The sequence below is a fragment of the Lampris incognitus genome, chromosome 19, assembly GCF_029633865.1.
Source record: "Lampris incognitus isolate fLamInc1 chromosome 19, fLamInc1.hap2, whole genome shotgun sequence".
NCBI classification, from domain to species: domain Eukaryota; kingdom Metazoa; phylum Chordata; class Actinopteri; order Lampriformes; family Lampridae; genus Lampris; species Lampris incognitus.
Genome location: NC_079229.1, coordinates 11,282,806 through 11,300,130, shown reverse-complemented (window position 1 = coordinate 11,300,130; position 17,325 = coordinate 11,282,806). Strand labels below are relative to the sequence as shown.

Sequence of the window (17,325 nt, the reverse complement as noted above, 5' to 3'; positions counted from 1 at the left end):
CACCTATCACAGCTGCCAGTGATGAAAATGCACTGAAGGTTGTAAAGGAGATGCTCACAGCAAAATTCCAGATGAAAGACATGGGTAAATTGAAACATTTTCTTGGTATCGATTTTGACCAGTGCAATAAATGTGTGAAAATGTCACAGAAGAGGTATGGGGGAAAAATGCTAGAAAGGTTTGACATGCAAGATTGTAAACCTAGAGCAACACCCTGTGAACAAAAATTGAACTACACTAATGATGCAGAAATGTTGAGTGATGCCAGAAAAAAAAGAGAGTACATACGGGTACTGTATGATGGCCAATGATAACAGCCAATGAAATGCGCCGAGATTGACATGTGGTCTGTGCGTATATAACAGTGTGCATCTGTCAATAAAGTTTCTCTTTCTACGTTGATTCCGGTAAGAGAAGAACTGACGCACCACTGTGTATTTACTCCTCCGTAAAGTTAGCATTTATTTCGGTCTAGCACTGGGTATGCACGCCAGAATCACTGAACTATTCAAATCTGACAACAGTTACCAACTGTAACTTTAAATGTCAGAGGTATTCGTGATTCAACCAAAAGAACAGCTGTATTTCTGTTCTGTAAGAGGAGTGAGGCAGATCTAATTCTACTTCAAGAAAGATACCACTGAAGCAGATTCTAAATTCTGGAAGACACAACGGGGTAATACGATTTATTTTAGCCATGGTACAAATCATTCAGCAGGAATCTCAGTCCTTAGAAGCAGTAACGTCAAATGATGGCAGTTGGAGCTTTCTTACAATTAAGAAGGATAATAGTATATTTATTATTTGCAATTTGTATGGTTACAACCCGTATGTTTAACAGGGCCTTACTTGGTCAGATAGTGTGCAAACTGAAAGAACTTCAGGCAAAATACCAGAGTTCATATACAATTTGGTGTGGTGACTTTAATGAGTCTCTTGATATGTTGGACAGATTTTCCCCTAAACAAGCACAGGGTACACAAGGCAGAAATCTTGTTTTTTCGTTCTGTTCAGATCTTTCTCTGACTGATTCAGAGCGATTTTTTTTAACCCAAATGCACAAGATTTTACTTTGTCTAATAAGATTTTACTTGGTTTAACATTGAAAACTAGGACTGAATTATGTTTGGTTTCTACATTGGCCCTCCAATATGTTGATGAAGTGGTCCATTTAAGTGCTCCACTAAATGACCATTATCAAATTCTTTTACAATTAGGTTGTGCAACGGAACCCTCTAAGTTGCGAGGTTACTGGAAACTAAATAACCCCCTTCTGATTGATAATACATTTAATGAGAGCATGAAAGACTTAGCAACTGAAATCTTTACCAATAACCATAGTAATGAAGATAAGAACAGATGATAGGTTTTTTTTAAGTGAAAGGTTAGATATACTGCTAATAGAAGAAGTAAAGAAGTGAAATAAGTAAAACACAAAAAAAGAATCTGAACTTTTGGAAAAACTTAACCTATTACTGACTAAAGAAAATATCTCCATGGAAGAAGAACTGGAATTGAAAAATATTAAAATTCAGTTAAATCAAGCCTATTTGGAATTAGCTAAGGACGCTTTTACAAGATCGCGTGCTAAATGATTAGAAGAAGGGAGAAAATATGGCCTATTTTTTTGCACTCGAAAAAAAGAAATTACAAAAGAAACTCATTAAATGCTCTAAATATTGCAATTTTCTTCTGCAAACACCAGAAAACGATCTCTGCATTTGTCTCTGTTTTTTCAATGAAAACCTGTATAATTCCAACTTCAGTGCTGTAGCTTGTGACGAGTTCCTTAAACAAATTCAAAAAAAGATTTCTAGAATAGATGATAACTTTAAATCAATATGCGAGGCTGACCTATCTATTGATGGAATTAAGATTGCATTACTCTCAATGAAGAAAGGCAAATCCCCAGGAATTGATGATCTGTCTGCTGAATTCTACACTCATTTGTGGGAAATCATTAGTAGACCACTATTCAACATGTATAAGGAATGTAGCAGCCAGGAGGGAGATGGTCCTTACAATGAAACAAGACATATTATCCCTCATACCCAAGCCTGAGAAAATCCTCTATCAATAGAAACTTGGTGCCCAAATACCCTTTTATCTATAGATTACAAAATTTTGGCCTTGGTCTATTCTAATAGATTAAGAAAAGGATTGGCTCAAATAATAACAGAAACTCAAACTGGCTTTAAGAAAACCGGACATATAAGCAGCAATATTAGATTAGTGTTTGACCTGTTGGACTATGCAGATGAAGTAAACTCTGAGAATGATTTTGTTTTTAGACTTTTACAAGGCATTTGACACAATTGAACATAGCTTTCTTTTTCAAACTCTGCAACTGTTTGGCTTTGGGGATAAATTTGTGCACATAATTGATATGTTATATAGAAATGTAAATAGCTCTGCATTACTTAATGTTGATACTTCTAAAAGATTTTCAATAAACAGTTGGTTATAGAACTATTATCCTTAAATATTACCAGTGACATACATTTACAAGGAATCTCTATTTTTGATAAAGAAATTAGGATTTCTCAATTGGCAGATGACACGACCTTATTTCTAAAAGACAAAAGTAAATTACCCCATGGCATTAACTTAATCAATCAATTCTCAAATGCTTCAGGTTTGAAGCTAAATTTACCAGTGTGAAAATTTGTCCTTACATGAGTGTTCTGATTTTGTAATCGGGGTTGTTCCCATTAAGGAATCTGTCAAGTATCTTGGGTTACATGTCACCAAACACCTGGTAGATACAGAACACTAGGATTTTACTAGTTGAAGAAAAAAGGTCAGAAATATGTTTAACTTATGGCCTCAGAGAGATTTCCCTATTAATGGAAGGGGGCCCCTCTCCAAGGCAGAAAGTCTGTCCCACTTGGTCTACCCATCATTGTCACTAATTATTCAAGAGTCTACAGTTAAAGTAATAAATAAAACCTTCTTACATTTTGTATGGAAAAACAATTCACATAAGACTTAAAAAATCTGTACTTTCCAATTCTAGAGAGGAGGGGGGGTGTCTTGAATTTCTGGACTTTAATGACACTGTAAATACCTTTGAAATAAACTGGCTGAAAATATTGTAACGTGCATAAGTAGACATGTTGACCGCTGGCTGACGGGTCTGACCCTTTAGTCGAGCGGTCAGCGATGTCTCCCGCGATACGGGCTCGCGCCGCGGCAGTTCCTGTGGTTGCCCCCCGAATTCGCTACATTGGTGTCAGAAGTGGGATACGCGCTTTCCCGAAGGAGGAGGGGGATAGTGTAACGTGTATGGATAAGTAGACACGTTGGCCGCTGGTTGATGGGTCTGACCCTTTAGTGGAGCGGTCAGCGATGTCTCTCGCGGTACTGGTTCGCGTCCAGGCCGCGACAGTTCCTGTGCCCCCCCCCCCCCGAATTCGCTACAATATGTCTTTCAAATCCCATATCAATTTGGTATATAATCCCATACCCAATTGGGGCCTTTCGTTCCTTCTAAAATGCAATTATGTAACAAATAGGTTACCTGTTCGTTTATCTAAATTCCATCTGCAAGCCCTTTTAGCATGGAAATTGGCCTTAATCCACAAATTTGCTCCTAGTAAATCACTCCTTTGGAACAACAGTGATATTACCATTAGGAATAAATCGTTTTTTGTTTTTTTTCAAAATGGCATCACAGACATATTAATCACATTCTAAACCTTTTTGATGTTTTTGGTAATGTTTTATCCTATGAAGAATTTATGGTGGTTCGTGACTTTCCAATTCCATTTAGAGAGTTTAATTCCATAATACATGCACTTCCTCTTGGTTTAACTCAATTAATTAAGTTATCTATGCAGCGGGGAGACTAAAACTATGCTTCCGTCACTAATGTTAGATGGAACTGAACTCACTGGCAAAAAAAAATGTAAACATATCAGAAGAATCTTCCAAAGAAGGTATAAACTGATACCTAAAGGGAAGTGCTACTGGAATTCTTGTGTTGAGGACATTTACTGGAGGAGGGTTTGGTTGCTACCATACTGTATTTCAAAGAAGGTAAAAGAGAGATTAATTTCAAGCTTCTGCACAATATATACCCAGCTAATGCACTTATAGCAAAGTTCACAGATATTGATGGCTGCTGCACTTTTTGGGGAAACGATGAACAGACTACTGTTCATTTATTTTTTAATTGTTCAGTAACAAATAAGTTTTGGAAAGATCTAGGATCTTAAATGAGAGGGACATTATCACTTTAAATCACCACTTATAAACCTACAGCAGCGTTTAAATGCCTGTCCTAAACGGGTCTAGCTGGTATCATGTACTTGTATGTGCGTTACTGACAGTAAATAGTAACAGGAGCAACTCAACTGATGAAAACGTAGTTGCACAACTAGAAAAATCAAGTTATTGCTTGGGAAAGCAGGAATGGAGTACCATTGAGTGAAGGGAGACAATGTAAAAGATCAGCAGTTGTCTACACATCCTATTCATTTACTGCTGTGAGTCTGAGTGCATGATTAAGAAATCTCAAACATTACATGTCTGTTCTGTACCACGTTGGATTTACAGTGATTGTGTCAAAATTGACATTTGTTTTCATGTAAATCTTCAGGGTTGTAGCTTTAAAGATGTCATTATTTTCATTTTACAGCTACAATTCTGAAGATTTACAGGGCATGCAAACATACTATGTCCTACTTGGTACTTTCTAAAGCTGTACCAGCTTATCCACGAATATCCAAACCACGAACAGTATTGTACAAACAAACATTTTAATGGTTAATTTTGGGTGGAACCTGTTATATATTGTGATTATACCTGGTCCGTTGCTGCCACCTATAGGCAAACCAGGGTATTGATATTACGGGTGCCTTGGCGTGTCATGTGACAGCTGTTGTATAATAAAACCACCGGCTGTCATGACGACAAATTTCGAATCCCTCTCCCGACTGATTTATGTTGTAACCTAGCAGTATAAATTGGTCAATACTCTAAGGAAGATACAACGAAGTGGCGACGAGGATCTTATTCGACATCTGCGTGTGTTTCTCCGCTGGTTTTGAAGATTCTGAGCCGGACTGTTGCTGTGAAAGCTGGAAGCTAGCAGGTTAGCAAGTTAGCTTCACCGTCGGAGCCTGTAGTGTCGGCAGAGGTAAGACGCTCGTGAAAAAAGCGGCGAACGAGGTGAAAATGGCGGGGATTATTGGGAGCGTTGACCCCTTTGATGAAAATACTGAGCAGTGGCGCTCCTACACAGAACGTTTTGAATACTTTGTTCAAGCGAATGGGATTGCAGATGAGAAGATTGTGTCAACGTTCTTGAGTGTAATGGGACCGAAAACTTTTGGTCTGCTGCGTTGCCTGGTGCAGCCAGCCAAGCCTGGGACTAAAAGCTACGCTAGCATAGTGGCTACGTTGACGGCCCATTCCACACCCAAGCCACTGGTAATTGCAGAACGTTTTCGTTTCCATAAAAGAAACCAAGAGGAAGGGGAGAGTGTAACAGTGTTTGTGGCTGCACTGAGGAGGCTAGCAGAGCATTGTGAATTCAATGATGTGCTGAATGACACCATAAGAGACAGACTCGTGTGTGGGCTGAGGAGTGAGGCTACTCAGAAACGTCTGCTGAAGGTTCACTCACATTGGATAAAGCTGTCGAGATTGCTGTGTCAATGGAGCTAGCTACCAGGGAGGCTCAGCACCTCAGTGCAAGTGGTAAACTACACCGGGTCTCCACCAGGACAAGGGGGCTTATGAAAAATGCTACCGATGCGACAAAACAGGACATTTTGCAGCTGATTGTTGGAGTAAGGATGTGGATTGCAGGAAGTGTGGAAAAAAAGGGGCACCTGGAACACGCTTGCAGAAGTAAGGGAGCTGACAGAAACCGAAGGCAAGTAACCAAAAAGCCAATGCCCAAATTCAAAAACAGACAGTCTGTACACAGTGTGGAACCAAGCCACACCACTGCTGAGCCCAACAGCTCATCAGATGAGGCATCAGTGTATGTACTGTCAGTGCAGGGAGGTCCAGATGGATAGTGGAAACTCCACTGCTGGAGGGGAAACCAGTGCACATGGAAATTGACACCGGTGCAGCTGTCTCCATCGTGTCGTATGCTGTTCACAAGGAAACCTTGCAGCACCTTCCATTACAACCAACCAGCCTCAAACTGAAAACATACACCGGCGAGTCAGTGCGAACAAAAGGCGTCGTTAATGTCACAGTCCTGCTGAATGGCCACCATTGTATGTAGTCAAAGGGAACTTTCCATCTCTGCTGGGTCGGTCGTGGCCGGAGGAGCTCACACTGGACTTGCCTGAAATTCGTATGGTGTGCAAAGGTGAAAAACGTCTGACAACGGTTCTGAACAAACATGCAGATGTCTTCAAGGAGGAACTGGGAACAATGAAAGACATAACAGTTAAACTGAACATTCAGCCGGATAGCAAACCAAGGTTCATGAAAGCCAGACCAGTTCCCTATGCAATAAAGCCAAAAGTGGAAGCCGAGCTGGAATCTTTGGTCAAGAGGGGGGTGCTGCAGCCTGTCAGCCAGAGTGACTGGGCCACTCTAATCGTGCCAGTTATAAAAAAAAGATAATTCGATGAGAATCTGCGGCAACTTCAAAGTCACCATAAACTCAGTGCTTGGGGCTTAACAACTTCCTGCTGTCTTACAGAAATGTGCTCCACACAACCACAAGAGCTGCTCTTGCGGTACTGCTCATGAAGAGACAAATCCACACCAACCTCGACCTCCTAAAACCACCAATGACCAAAGAGACTGTTCACCTGAAACAACAAACTCAGGTTCAACAACGCCAACATAAAGCAAAAGAAAGGGTTTTCTTCCCAGGTGACAGTGTACTGGCACGCAACTATAACACCGGACCAAAATGGGTGCCAGCCACCATCCTGGCACAGACAGGGCCTGTGTCCTATACAGTCCGGACAACTGAGGACACCATCTGGAGGAGACACACAGACCAAGTGCTTGCTGCAGAAACAGCATTTGAGAACACTACATCACCACTACCAGTGGTCTGTGCTGAGCCATATGAGCAGGACAACCCAGCCCAACCCACCCTCACCCATAATGCACCAGGTCACACAGAACCTGCTTCTTCTGGGCCCATCTCTTCAGCAGTTTCAGAGACAGAACTGTCATCATGCTCCACACTAACGTCTGTCCCTGTTGCACCCCTTGTAGATCCGCCAGAGGCTGGTGGTAACCGCCGGTATCCCCAGAGAGAACAGCGGTCTCCTAAACGCCTAGATTTATAGTAGCCACACCCTGAAGAATGGGGCAGAATAATCCCCAGGGTTATGGCGGGGTCTGAGTAGTCCACCTCATTTCCTCCGTTAAAAAAAAAGTAATATTGTTGCTTGTCAATGGGAGTAAGGGGGACTGTTAATTATATTGTTATTTTTAATTGAACAGTTTTGATTCCAGGGATTTGAAATATTTTAGTTACCATGGACAACATAGTGTTTACATGTCATGATAGTGGCTTATTGGTTACAGGTGTTTGTTCTGATATTAGTGATGCCACACGTTCATTAAGTGGGGAGGAGATGTTATATATTGTGATTATACCTGGTCCGTTGCTGCCACCTATAGGCGGACCAGGGTATTGATATTACTGGTGCCTTGGAGTGTCATGTGACAGTTGTTGTATAATAAAACCACCGGCTGTCATGGCGGCAAATTTCGAATCCCTCTCCCGACTGATTTATGTTGTAACCTAGCAGTATAAGTTGGTCAATACTCTAAGGAAGATACAACAGAACCTTTCCTAGAAAAATGACACGAGGCATTATTTTTACCATAGCAGCCAAATGCAGAATAAATGTCAGAAAGTTGCAAGTTTGAAGAATTGAATTTGTTTGCGGTTAACAAACAAATATGGAAGACAAAGCCTGAAGATCTTTTCCAGTAAATGGTAGAACATTAATAGATAAAACTTTAGTTCAGTATTTCTTTTAACTTTTGTTTGTTTAGCAGTAAGGATGGTGTTTACACAATCTCACTGATGATTCTTTTTAAATGAATGTGTAAGATTAGAGTGAAAATACCAACGCAGTTATCACATATTTGCATAGCCATCAGGAGGCTAAATAAAAATGACTTCAGCGTAGATGTGAATGTATTTGGGGTATAAACCTGGCAGCCACAAACCTTTTTGATGTAATTTCTTTTTTTTCCCCCGTTCAAAGGGGCTGAGTGGACCGGTACCTCTAAACAGGCTCTGTTCACCGTTGTCCCGCACACGTTCTACTCAGTCGGATTGATGGTGTTATCAGGCATCGCCTATGGGATCCGCAACTGGAGGATCATGCACTTGGTGCTCTTCAGCCCTATCGTCCTGTACTTCGGTCTCTTCCACTGGTCAGTCTGCCCTCTATACTTAGACAGTTTTTTTTTTTAGGGGACTTATGTTGCCTGGAAGATTGTCCTCTAAATCATTGTTTCCCAACCCACTGCTTGTTTAACTACAAGCAGGCCTAACGATGCAGGATTACGATGAAAATCTGCAGGACAAGGGGGTCCTTCAGAATCAGTAACACTTTGTCATTTCATTTCATGTGCGCAAGTGCATGAAATGAAATGAAACATCATTTCCCCTAGCCCAAAGCAGTGCAACACACATCCAAAAACTACAAAAAAACATATATCTAAACTAAAAAAAAAATCATTGTTCAGGAGAATGAACGCCAGCCCGATGACTATTGGAACTTCCAGTCTGCATGGGCTAGCAGTTAGATTAGCCTGCCCCGCTTCCGCGTTCTCTCAGACCGCCCTTGGTGTTTCGTTTTCAGGTGCAGCTCTGGTCAGGGCCGTGGTCCTTCGGCCCACAGGATGCAGCAGACCAAGCTCCCTCAGCCAATCCAACGCTAGCTCTCCCAGCCAGAAACGTTAGACATACCTCCCCACATTCCACATGACGATACTAAAAAACACAGTCAAGGCTAGGCGAGGCCACCGACAGATCGCCCTAGGTGTTATTGGAACTGCCAGTCTGCATGGCCTAGCAGTTAGGTTAGCCTGCCCCGCTTCCACGTGCTGTCAGACCACCCTTGGTGTTACCTCTTCGGGCACAGCTCCAGGCAGGGCTGTGGTCCCTGGGCCCACAGGAGGCAGCAGACCGAGCTCTCCCAGCCGATCCAGCGCCAGCTCTCCCAGCCATCAAACAAAGACAAACTTAGACGTGGACAAAGACACTGCATGGACGGTACTGGGTGAGGCCGCTGCAAACGTGAACTCATGCCGCCATGCGGCCATCATCTTCCCACACTGAGGGAAGATACACTGAGTTCACGTTTGAAGACTTGGGGGCTGGGGTTGGGAAACAATGCCCTAAATGAATATTACTTTGATTTTATCCTGGACCTGGTGGTCAGTTTCTCCAAAGCAAGAGAGCCATACAGTTTGGTTTCAGCTCTTCTACATGTTCTCTCTTCGATTTCACCAGGTTGCCCCACCCCCACACACACACACCATACACTCCCCCATAACTGTCCAAAGACATGAAAGTTGGGTTAATTGGAGAATCTAATGAGTGTGAGAGTGTGTGTGTGTGTGTGTGTGTGTGTGTGTGTGTGTGTGTGTGTGTGTGTGTGTGTGTGTGTGTGTCAGCCCTGTGATGAACTGATGGCCGGTCTGGGGTGTGGCAGGTAAAAACTGTTCATATGAATTCTGCACTTTTGTGTCCATCAGGGTTCTCCCAGAGTCAGCCCGCTGGCTCATGACGCAAGGTAGGAAGGAGGAGGCACGCCAGGCAATCCGGAGGGCAGCCAGGGTAAATAGGAGGAAGGTCCCCGAAGCTCTGCTGGATAAGGTGAGTTCCATTCAGCCATGCTTTGGCTTCATCTTAAAACAATCTCTAATAATGCTTTGAATACAATTAACATTACCAAAAACACTACAATTGACCGTTATTTCATGTAGCTGGAGCTGGAGCCGACTTCCAAAGCAGGAAGCATGTTGGACCTCTTCAGGATATCATATCTGAGAAAGTGTACTATCATTATGGGCTACATTTGGTGAGTATTCATATAATTTCCTTCCTTGGAGCCACCACCTCGTGGACCCACCACACGCGGGGATGAGCACTGGGGTAGGGTGCGTTGCAGGACGGGTGGCAAGCAAAGGCGGGGACCGAGGCGTGCCAACTTCTGGCATCACAGGTTGGTCCTCGGGATGTGGAATGTCACCTCTCTGGCAGGGAAGGAGCCTGAGCTAGTGCGGGAGGTGGAGCGGTGCCAACTAGATATAGTTGGGCTCACTTCCACACGTAGCATGGACTCTCGTACCAAACTCCTGGAGAGGGGCTGGGCTCATTACTTTTCCGGAGTTGGCCAAGGGGACAGGCACCGGGCGGGTGTAGAGATACTCACAAGTCCCTGGTTGAGCGTCGCCATGTTGGAGTTCTCCCCGGGGAATGAGAGGGTCGCCTTTGTACGACTGTGAGTCACTGGGGGGAAGGCTCTGACTGTTGTGTGTGCTTATGCACCGAATAGCAGTTTGGCGTGTTTAGCCTTGGAGTCTCTGGGTGGTTCCTGGATAGGGTTCCGCCTTGGGACTCTATAGTTCTGCTGGGGGACTTCAATGCTTATGTGGGCAACAATGGAGAAACCTAGAGGGGCATGACTGGGAGGAACGGCCTCCCCGATCTGAACCCAAGCGGTGCCTTGTTATTAGACTTCTGTGCGAGTCATGGATTGGCCATAACAAACACCATGTTGGAATATAAGGTAGTTCATAAGTTTACTTGGTCCCGGAATTCCTTAGGCCGAAGATCGATGATAGACTTTGTGGTTGTATCATCAGATCTGCGGCCATATGTTTTGGACACTCGGGTGAAGAGAGGAGCAGAGCTGTCAACTGATCACCATCTGGTGGTGAGTCGGATCAGATGGCGGGGAAGGCTGATGAATAGACCTGGCAAACCCAAACGTGTAGTGAGGGTGAACTGGAAACGTCTGGCAGAGGCCCCTGTCCATGAGGTCTTCAACTCCCACCTCTGGAAGAAGTTCTTGTGTATCCCGAGGGGGGCTGGGGACATGGAGTCTGAGTGGGCCATGTTCAAAGCCTCTATTGCAGATACGGCAGGCAGTGGTCATAAGGTCATCGGTGCCTGTTGAGGCGGCAACCTAAGAACCCGCTGGTGGACACCGGCGGTGAGGGAAGCTGTCAGGCTGAAGAAGGAGGCCTTTTGGGCTTGGTTGGCCCACGGGTCCTGAAGCAGCAGACAGGTACCGGGAGGCCAGAAGGGCTGTGGCTTCGGCAGTCACGGAAGCAAAAACTTGGGTGTGGGAGGAGTTCGGTGAGGCTATGGAGGAGGACTTTCGGTTGGCCTCAAGCAACTTCTGGCAAACCATCCAGTGACTCAGGAAGGGGAAGTAGGGCTTGACTCAGGCTGTGTTCAACCAGGGAGGGGAATTGTTGACCCGGACTGGGGATGTTGTTGAGTGGTGGAAATAACACTTTGAGGAGCTCCTGAGCCTGGCTAACACATCCTCAGTGGAGGAGGTAGAGTCTGAAGACTCAGTGAAAGCCCCACCCATATCCCTAGCAGAGGTCTTGAGGTAGTTAAAAACCTCCGCAGTGGCAAGGTGCCGGGTGTGGATGAGATTCGCCCTGAGATGCTGAAGACTCTGGACATTGTTGAGCTTTCTTGGTTGACGTGCCTCTTCAGTGTTGTGTGGAGGTTGGGGACAGCACCTGTGGAGTGGCAGACTGGTTCCCATATTTAAAAAGGGGGACCAGAGGGTGTGCTCCAATTATGAGGGCATCACATTGCTAAGCATCCCTGGGAAAGTCTACTCAAGGGTGCTGGAAAGGAGGCTCCGACCGATTGTCAAACCTCGGATCCAGGAGGAACAATGCGGAATCCGTCCTGGCCATGGAACAACGGACCAACTCTTTACCCTTGCAGAAGTGCTGAGGAGGACAGGGGAGTTTGACCAACCAGTCTACATGTGTTTTGTGGACTTGGAGGAGGCTTATGACCGTGTACCCCGGGGCAGTTGCTACAAGCCATCTGGTCCTTGTATAACCAAAGTGAGAGCTGTGTCCGCATTCTCGGCACAAAGCCAAACACATTTTCGGTGGGTGTCGGACTCCGTCAAGGCTGTCCCTTGTCTCTGATTCAGTTTGTGATATTAATAGACAGGATCTCAAGGCGCAGCCAATGTAAGGAATATGTCTACTTTGGGAACCTCAGAATTGCATCTCTGCTCTTCGCAGATGACGTGGCTTTGTTGGCTTCATCAGGACCTGACCTCCAGCGTGCACTGGGGTGGTTTGCAGCTGAGTGTGAAATGGCTGAGATAAGAGTCAGCACCTCGAAGTCTGAGGCCATGGTTCTCTACCGGAAAATGGTGGCTTGCTCCCTCCGGGGATGGGATGAGATGTTGCCTCAAGGGAAGGAGTTCAAGTATCTCTGGGTCTTGTTCATGAGTGAGTGTAGGATGGAGTGGTAGACTGACAGGCAGATTGGTGCAGCATCAGCAGTAATGCGGATGTTGTTTCAGACTGTTGTGGTGAAGAAGGAGCTCAGCCGGAAAGCAAAGCTCTCAATTTACCAGTCAATCTTTGTTCCAGCTCTTACCTATGATCAGGAGCTTTGGGTAGTGACCAAAAGGGTGAGATCGTGGATACAAGCGGCTGAAATGACTTTCCTCCGTAGGGTGTCGCGCTCCTCATCTTGTCCCGTCGTGCTCCTCATCCTGTCCCGTCGCACTCCTCATCCTGCCCCGTCGCGTTGAAAGGAGCCAGTTGAGGTGGTTCAGGCATCTGATTAGGATGCCTCCTGTATGCCTTCCTTCGGAGGTCTTCCAGGCACGGCCAACTGGGAGGGGACCCCGGGGTAGAGCCAGAACCCGCTGGAGGGACTACATGTCCAATCTGGCCTGCAAACACCTTTGGATCCCCCACATGGAGCTGGAGGGTGTTGCTGGGGAGAGGGATATCTGGAGTGTCCTACATAGCTTGCTGCCACCGCGACCCTACCCCAGAGAAGTGGCTGAAGACGAATGAATGAATAAAACAATGATGTTCTGTAGATCGTATGTAGATGTTTTGCATATACAGTATCATAAGTCATTTGTTTGTTTAGGCTTTTTTTGTGTCTCCTTGTGTTAACACCAAACTCTCCCATTCTCTTGGTAGGTTTGCAACAAATGTGGTCTACTATGGACTCAGCCTAAACGTTGGCGACTTTGGCCTTGATATCTACCTCACACAATTCATCTTTGGCATTGTAGAAGTTCCTGCACGTCTAGCCAGCGCGGTGATTATCGCCCACTTTGGGAGGAGAATATGTCTGGTAGTTACCCTGGTCTTTGGGGGTGCCACGTGCCTTTCGATCCTCACTATCCAAAGGGTATCCTCTAGTTTTAAAATACACTTACATTCTTAAAAAAACATGATAGTTTAAGAGGGCGTCTGGGTGGTGTGGTGGTCTATGCCTTTGCCTACCAACATGGGGATCGCCGGTTCGAATCTCCATGTTAACTCTGGCTTGGTCGGGCGTCCCTACAGACACAATTTGCCGTATCTGCGGGTGGGAAGCCAGATGTGGGTATGTGTCCTGGTTGCTGCACTAGCACGTCCTCTGGTCGGTTGGGGCGCCAGTTCGGGGGGGGGACTGGGGGGAATAGCGTGATCCTCCCATGCACCACATCCCCCTGTTGAAACTCCTCAGTGTCAGGTGAAAAGAAGCGGCCGGCAACTCCACATGTATCGGAGGAAGCATGTGGTAGTCAGCACCCCTCCCCGGATCAGCAGAGGGGGTGGAGCAGCGACTGGGATGGCTTGGAAGAGTGGGGTAATTGGCTAGGTACAACTGAAGAGAAAAAGGGGGGAAAAATCCCCCCCCCAAAAAAACAAAAACAGGATAGTTTCCATTTAACAACAGGAAAAAATTAGTTGAGACCAAGGCAGCTCTTCTGCAAAGTATCAAAAGACACCACCATGTTTCTGCCAGAGGGCCTTCTGATGTCCTAAGGAAGGCCTTCTGGATGAAATCATGAAACATGTCATTGTCTTTCTTATTTCCCCCCAGTTGTACTTGGCCAATTACCCCACTCTTCCGAACCGTCCTGATCTGTCTCACACCCTCTGCCGATCCGGGGAGGGCTACATACTACCACATGCTTACTCCGATACATGTCGAGTCGCCAGCCACTTCTTTTCACCTGACAGTGAGGTTTTTCACCAGTAGGAGGTAGAGCGTGGGAAGATCACGCTATTCCCCCCAGTTTCCCCTCCCCCCCCGAATTGGCGCCCCGACGGACCAAAGGAGGCACTAGTGCAGCGACCAGGACACATACCCACATCTGGCTTCCCACCTGCAGACATGGCCAATTGTGTATGTAGGGACGCCCGACCAAGCCGGAGGTAGCATGGGGATTCGAACTGGTGATCCCCGTGTTGGTGGGTAATGGATGAGAGCGCTACGCCACCCGGAGGCCCATGTCAGTGTCTTTTACATTTCTGAGATATAAGTTTTTTTTTCTGTCTTTTGATACTTTGAAGATGGGTTGCCTTGGTGTGGACTGTTTTTTTCCTGATGTTTTGCCTATAGACCAAACAGCACCCTCCTACACTACAGGTCCCACAAGTAGCACTCCTTTATTATTGTTCTTTGCATTTAACAATGTTTTATTTGATTATTATTTGCCCCTCAGACCTTCCTGTGGTGATAACAGCAATAGCAGTGCTGGGAAAGTTCCTCTCCACGATTTCTTTTTCCATCATCTATGTCTATTCTGCGGAACTGTACCCTACTGTTCTCCGGTAATGGCCAAAATTCAAAGCGTGCAAAGATAATACTGTACACTCTCTGCTTTTAAAAAAAATGCATATAATTCCTGTTTTATAGGACAATAATGCTGTTTTCACTGAATGTAATGCCAGACAGGAGATAGTTTTTCCATTGTTCTATGTTTTCCTCCCCAACAGACAAAACGGAATAGGTGTGAACTTCATGTGTGCTCGTGTGGGGGGCATCCTGGCCCCTCTCATCAGGCTCCTCGAGGTCTACCACTTCGCCATCCCCATGCTGATATATGGCATCCTCCCCCTCGTTGCTGGGGGGCTCGCCCTGCTGCTGCCTGAGACCCTTAATGCTGAACTTCAGGACCACACCCAAACTATGTGAGTTCAAGTAGCCTTCTTTTTTTTTTTAACCACACTTTAGTTAACTCAAAGAATAAGTAATATGTAATAACCAAGGGTGATCAAGGATAGAGATGGATATGTGCTTAGAAGGGAGGAGTGAGAAGGTGGAAGGAGTGCTTTGAGGGGCTGATGAATAAAGAAAATGAGAGCGAGAGAAGGTTGGATGATGTGGGGATAGTGAATCAGTAAGTGCGGTGGACTAGCAAGGAGGATGTGAGGGCAGCTATAAAGAGGATGTAGAGTGGGAAGGCAGTTGGTCCAGATGACATCCCTGTGGAGGCATGGGGGTGTTTAGGAGAGATGGCAGTGGAGTTTTTAACCAGACGGTTTAACACAATCTTGGAAAGTGAGAGGATGCCAGAAGAAGAAGTGAAGAAGAAGTATACTTGTGCCGATTTTCAAAAATAAGGGCGATGTGTAGAACTGTAGCAACTCTTCTTCTTCTTCTTCTTCTTCTTCTTCTTCAAGGCCCCCTCGTTAGCGAGGGTTGCCAGCACTATCAGGATGACATGCTTGCCAAACAAGTCTCCTCCAGTACTTTCTGTGTGTATATTAGGAGAAGGATGCTGAATATGGAGCTGCCAGGGAAGAGGAAAAGAGGAAGGCCAAAGAGGAGGTTTATGGATGTGGTGAGAGGACATGCAGGTGGCTGGTGTGTCAGAGGAAGGTGCAGAGGACAGGAAGAGATGGAAACAGATGATCCACTGTGGCGACCCCTAACGGGAGCAGCCAATTGTAGTAGTAGTAGTAGTAGTAGTGGTTAACTCAAAGAATAGATAAGTGAATGAGCCAAGTAACTGACACAATTGTCTTTGTTTGAATCCCAGCGAGGGTATAATGTAATTTGAATGCTTGGACTTGCCATAGTTGCCAGTTATTTTTTTTACTTCAAAAGGTTAAACAAACAAAGCCCTTGTCTCTTGCTATATGCTCCACACATTTGTCCGTTCATTATTTGTCCGGAGTAGTTCAGTTACAATGTGTTTTAAATAAAGTATACTGTTCAATAATTCTTCTTCTCTTTTGAATTTCAGTATAACGGTGGATGGAGGTATGGACAGTGGATTCAGTGAGGAAAAAGGAGAAATCACTCAAAGACACCAAACTGTAAATTAGGTGTACATCATTATCCGTTTCATATTGTATAATTTTTCCCCTATCTATAATGTCGATTAACAGTTTCCACATTTCTTTGGTGTCAAAGAGAAATGCTTTTAGACTATGGCACCCCTACAGAATGTAGAAATATAAAGCAAATTGAAGGGGGGAATTATCAATTCATTAGAATTCAGTCATTTGCAACCGTGGCTACACTCAGCCGTCTCTTATATGTAACTTAGTGAAGAAGATTTGTCCTCGGCCACAATCAGCTAATCATTGGTTTTTCTTTTACAGCAAATTTATTTTATGAATGAAATCTGTACAATAAAATTCTGTGCACACGTGGTTTCATTGTGTTGTGAAATTACAGCAAAGATGTGTATTTTGAGTGCTCTGCGTTCATAAAGTTCATAAGAAAAATATAATGATGACGAAGATAATAATGATATTAAACCAAGGACTCACTCACTTCAAAAATATAATGGTTGAATGAAGTAAAGACAAGAAATTATAGCCAAAGGATAATTGAACTCACATTAATAATTGTCACATTCTCACATTTACTTATTTAGCTGTAATTAAGAACCAGGCACGGGTACACATGTTCTGTCTGTAGCTCAATCAGCTACCAAACCGGCACCGGAGTGTTTCAACTCCACACAGCTGTCATGGCTTAACATCACGCCAGCTAGTAGGTGTAGTGATATAATGCTATGTATATCCACTGGAACTACACTAGGTGTTATGTACTACCCGGACTGTTATTATGGTTACCGTGTATGGTTATTACGTCTGCCTACTGAGCCACGATTAAACCTGAGTTCTATAACCCGGTGTGGTCATTGATCCTCTACCAATACTACCGCAAGTATTACTTCATGGTGGCAGCGGTAAAGTACTCTCTATGAAGAATGAAGATAGACTGATAAAATCTTCCGTGGATAATTTCTGTCATCATTCAAGCAAGAGTGCGCCGGAGCTGAGCTAGCCGCAAAGCTAACTAGCTAGCTAGCAACAGGAGACGTCATGGCATCGCATCTACCGACG

The 17,325-nt window shown here is 44.8% G+C and overlaps 1 protein-coding gene across 1 annotated transcript in view; it reads left to right on the top strand.

The window, feature by feature from the left end:
- The window catches only part of LOC130130158 (solute carrier family 22 member 13-like), a 57,449-nt gene extending 42,292 nt beyond the window's left edge, over positions 1-15,157 (top strand). Inside the window, exons 4-9 of the mRNA XM_056299894.1 lie at positions 8,208-8,379; positions 9,709-9,829; positions 9,940-10,034; positions 13,165-13,371; positions 14,677-14,793; positions 14,959-15,157. Coding sequence (XP_056155869.1) covers positions 8,208-8,379; positions 9,709-9,829; positions 9,940-10,034; positions 13,165-13,371; positions 14,677-14,793; positions 14,959-15,157 — 911 coding nt within the window. The remainder of the gene's footprint in view (positions 1-8,207; positions 8,380-9,708; positions 9,830-9,939; positions 10,035-13,164; positions 13,372-14,676; positions 14,794-14,958) is intronic.
- The last annotated feature ends 2,168 nt before the right edge of the window (positions 15,158-17,325 follow it).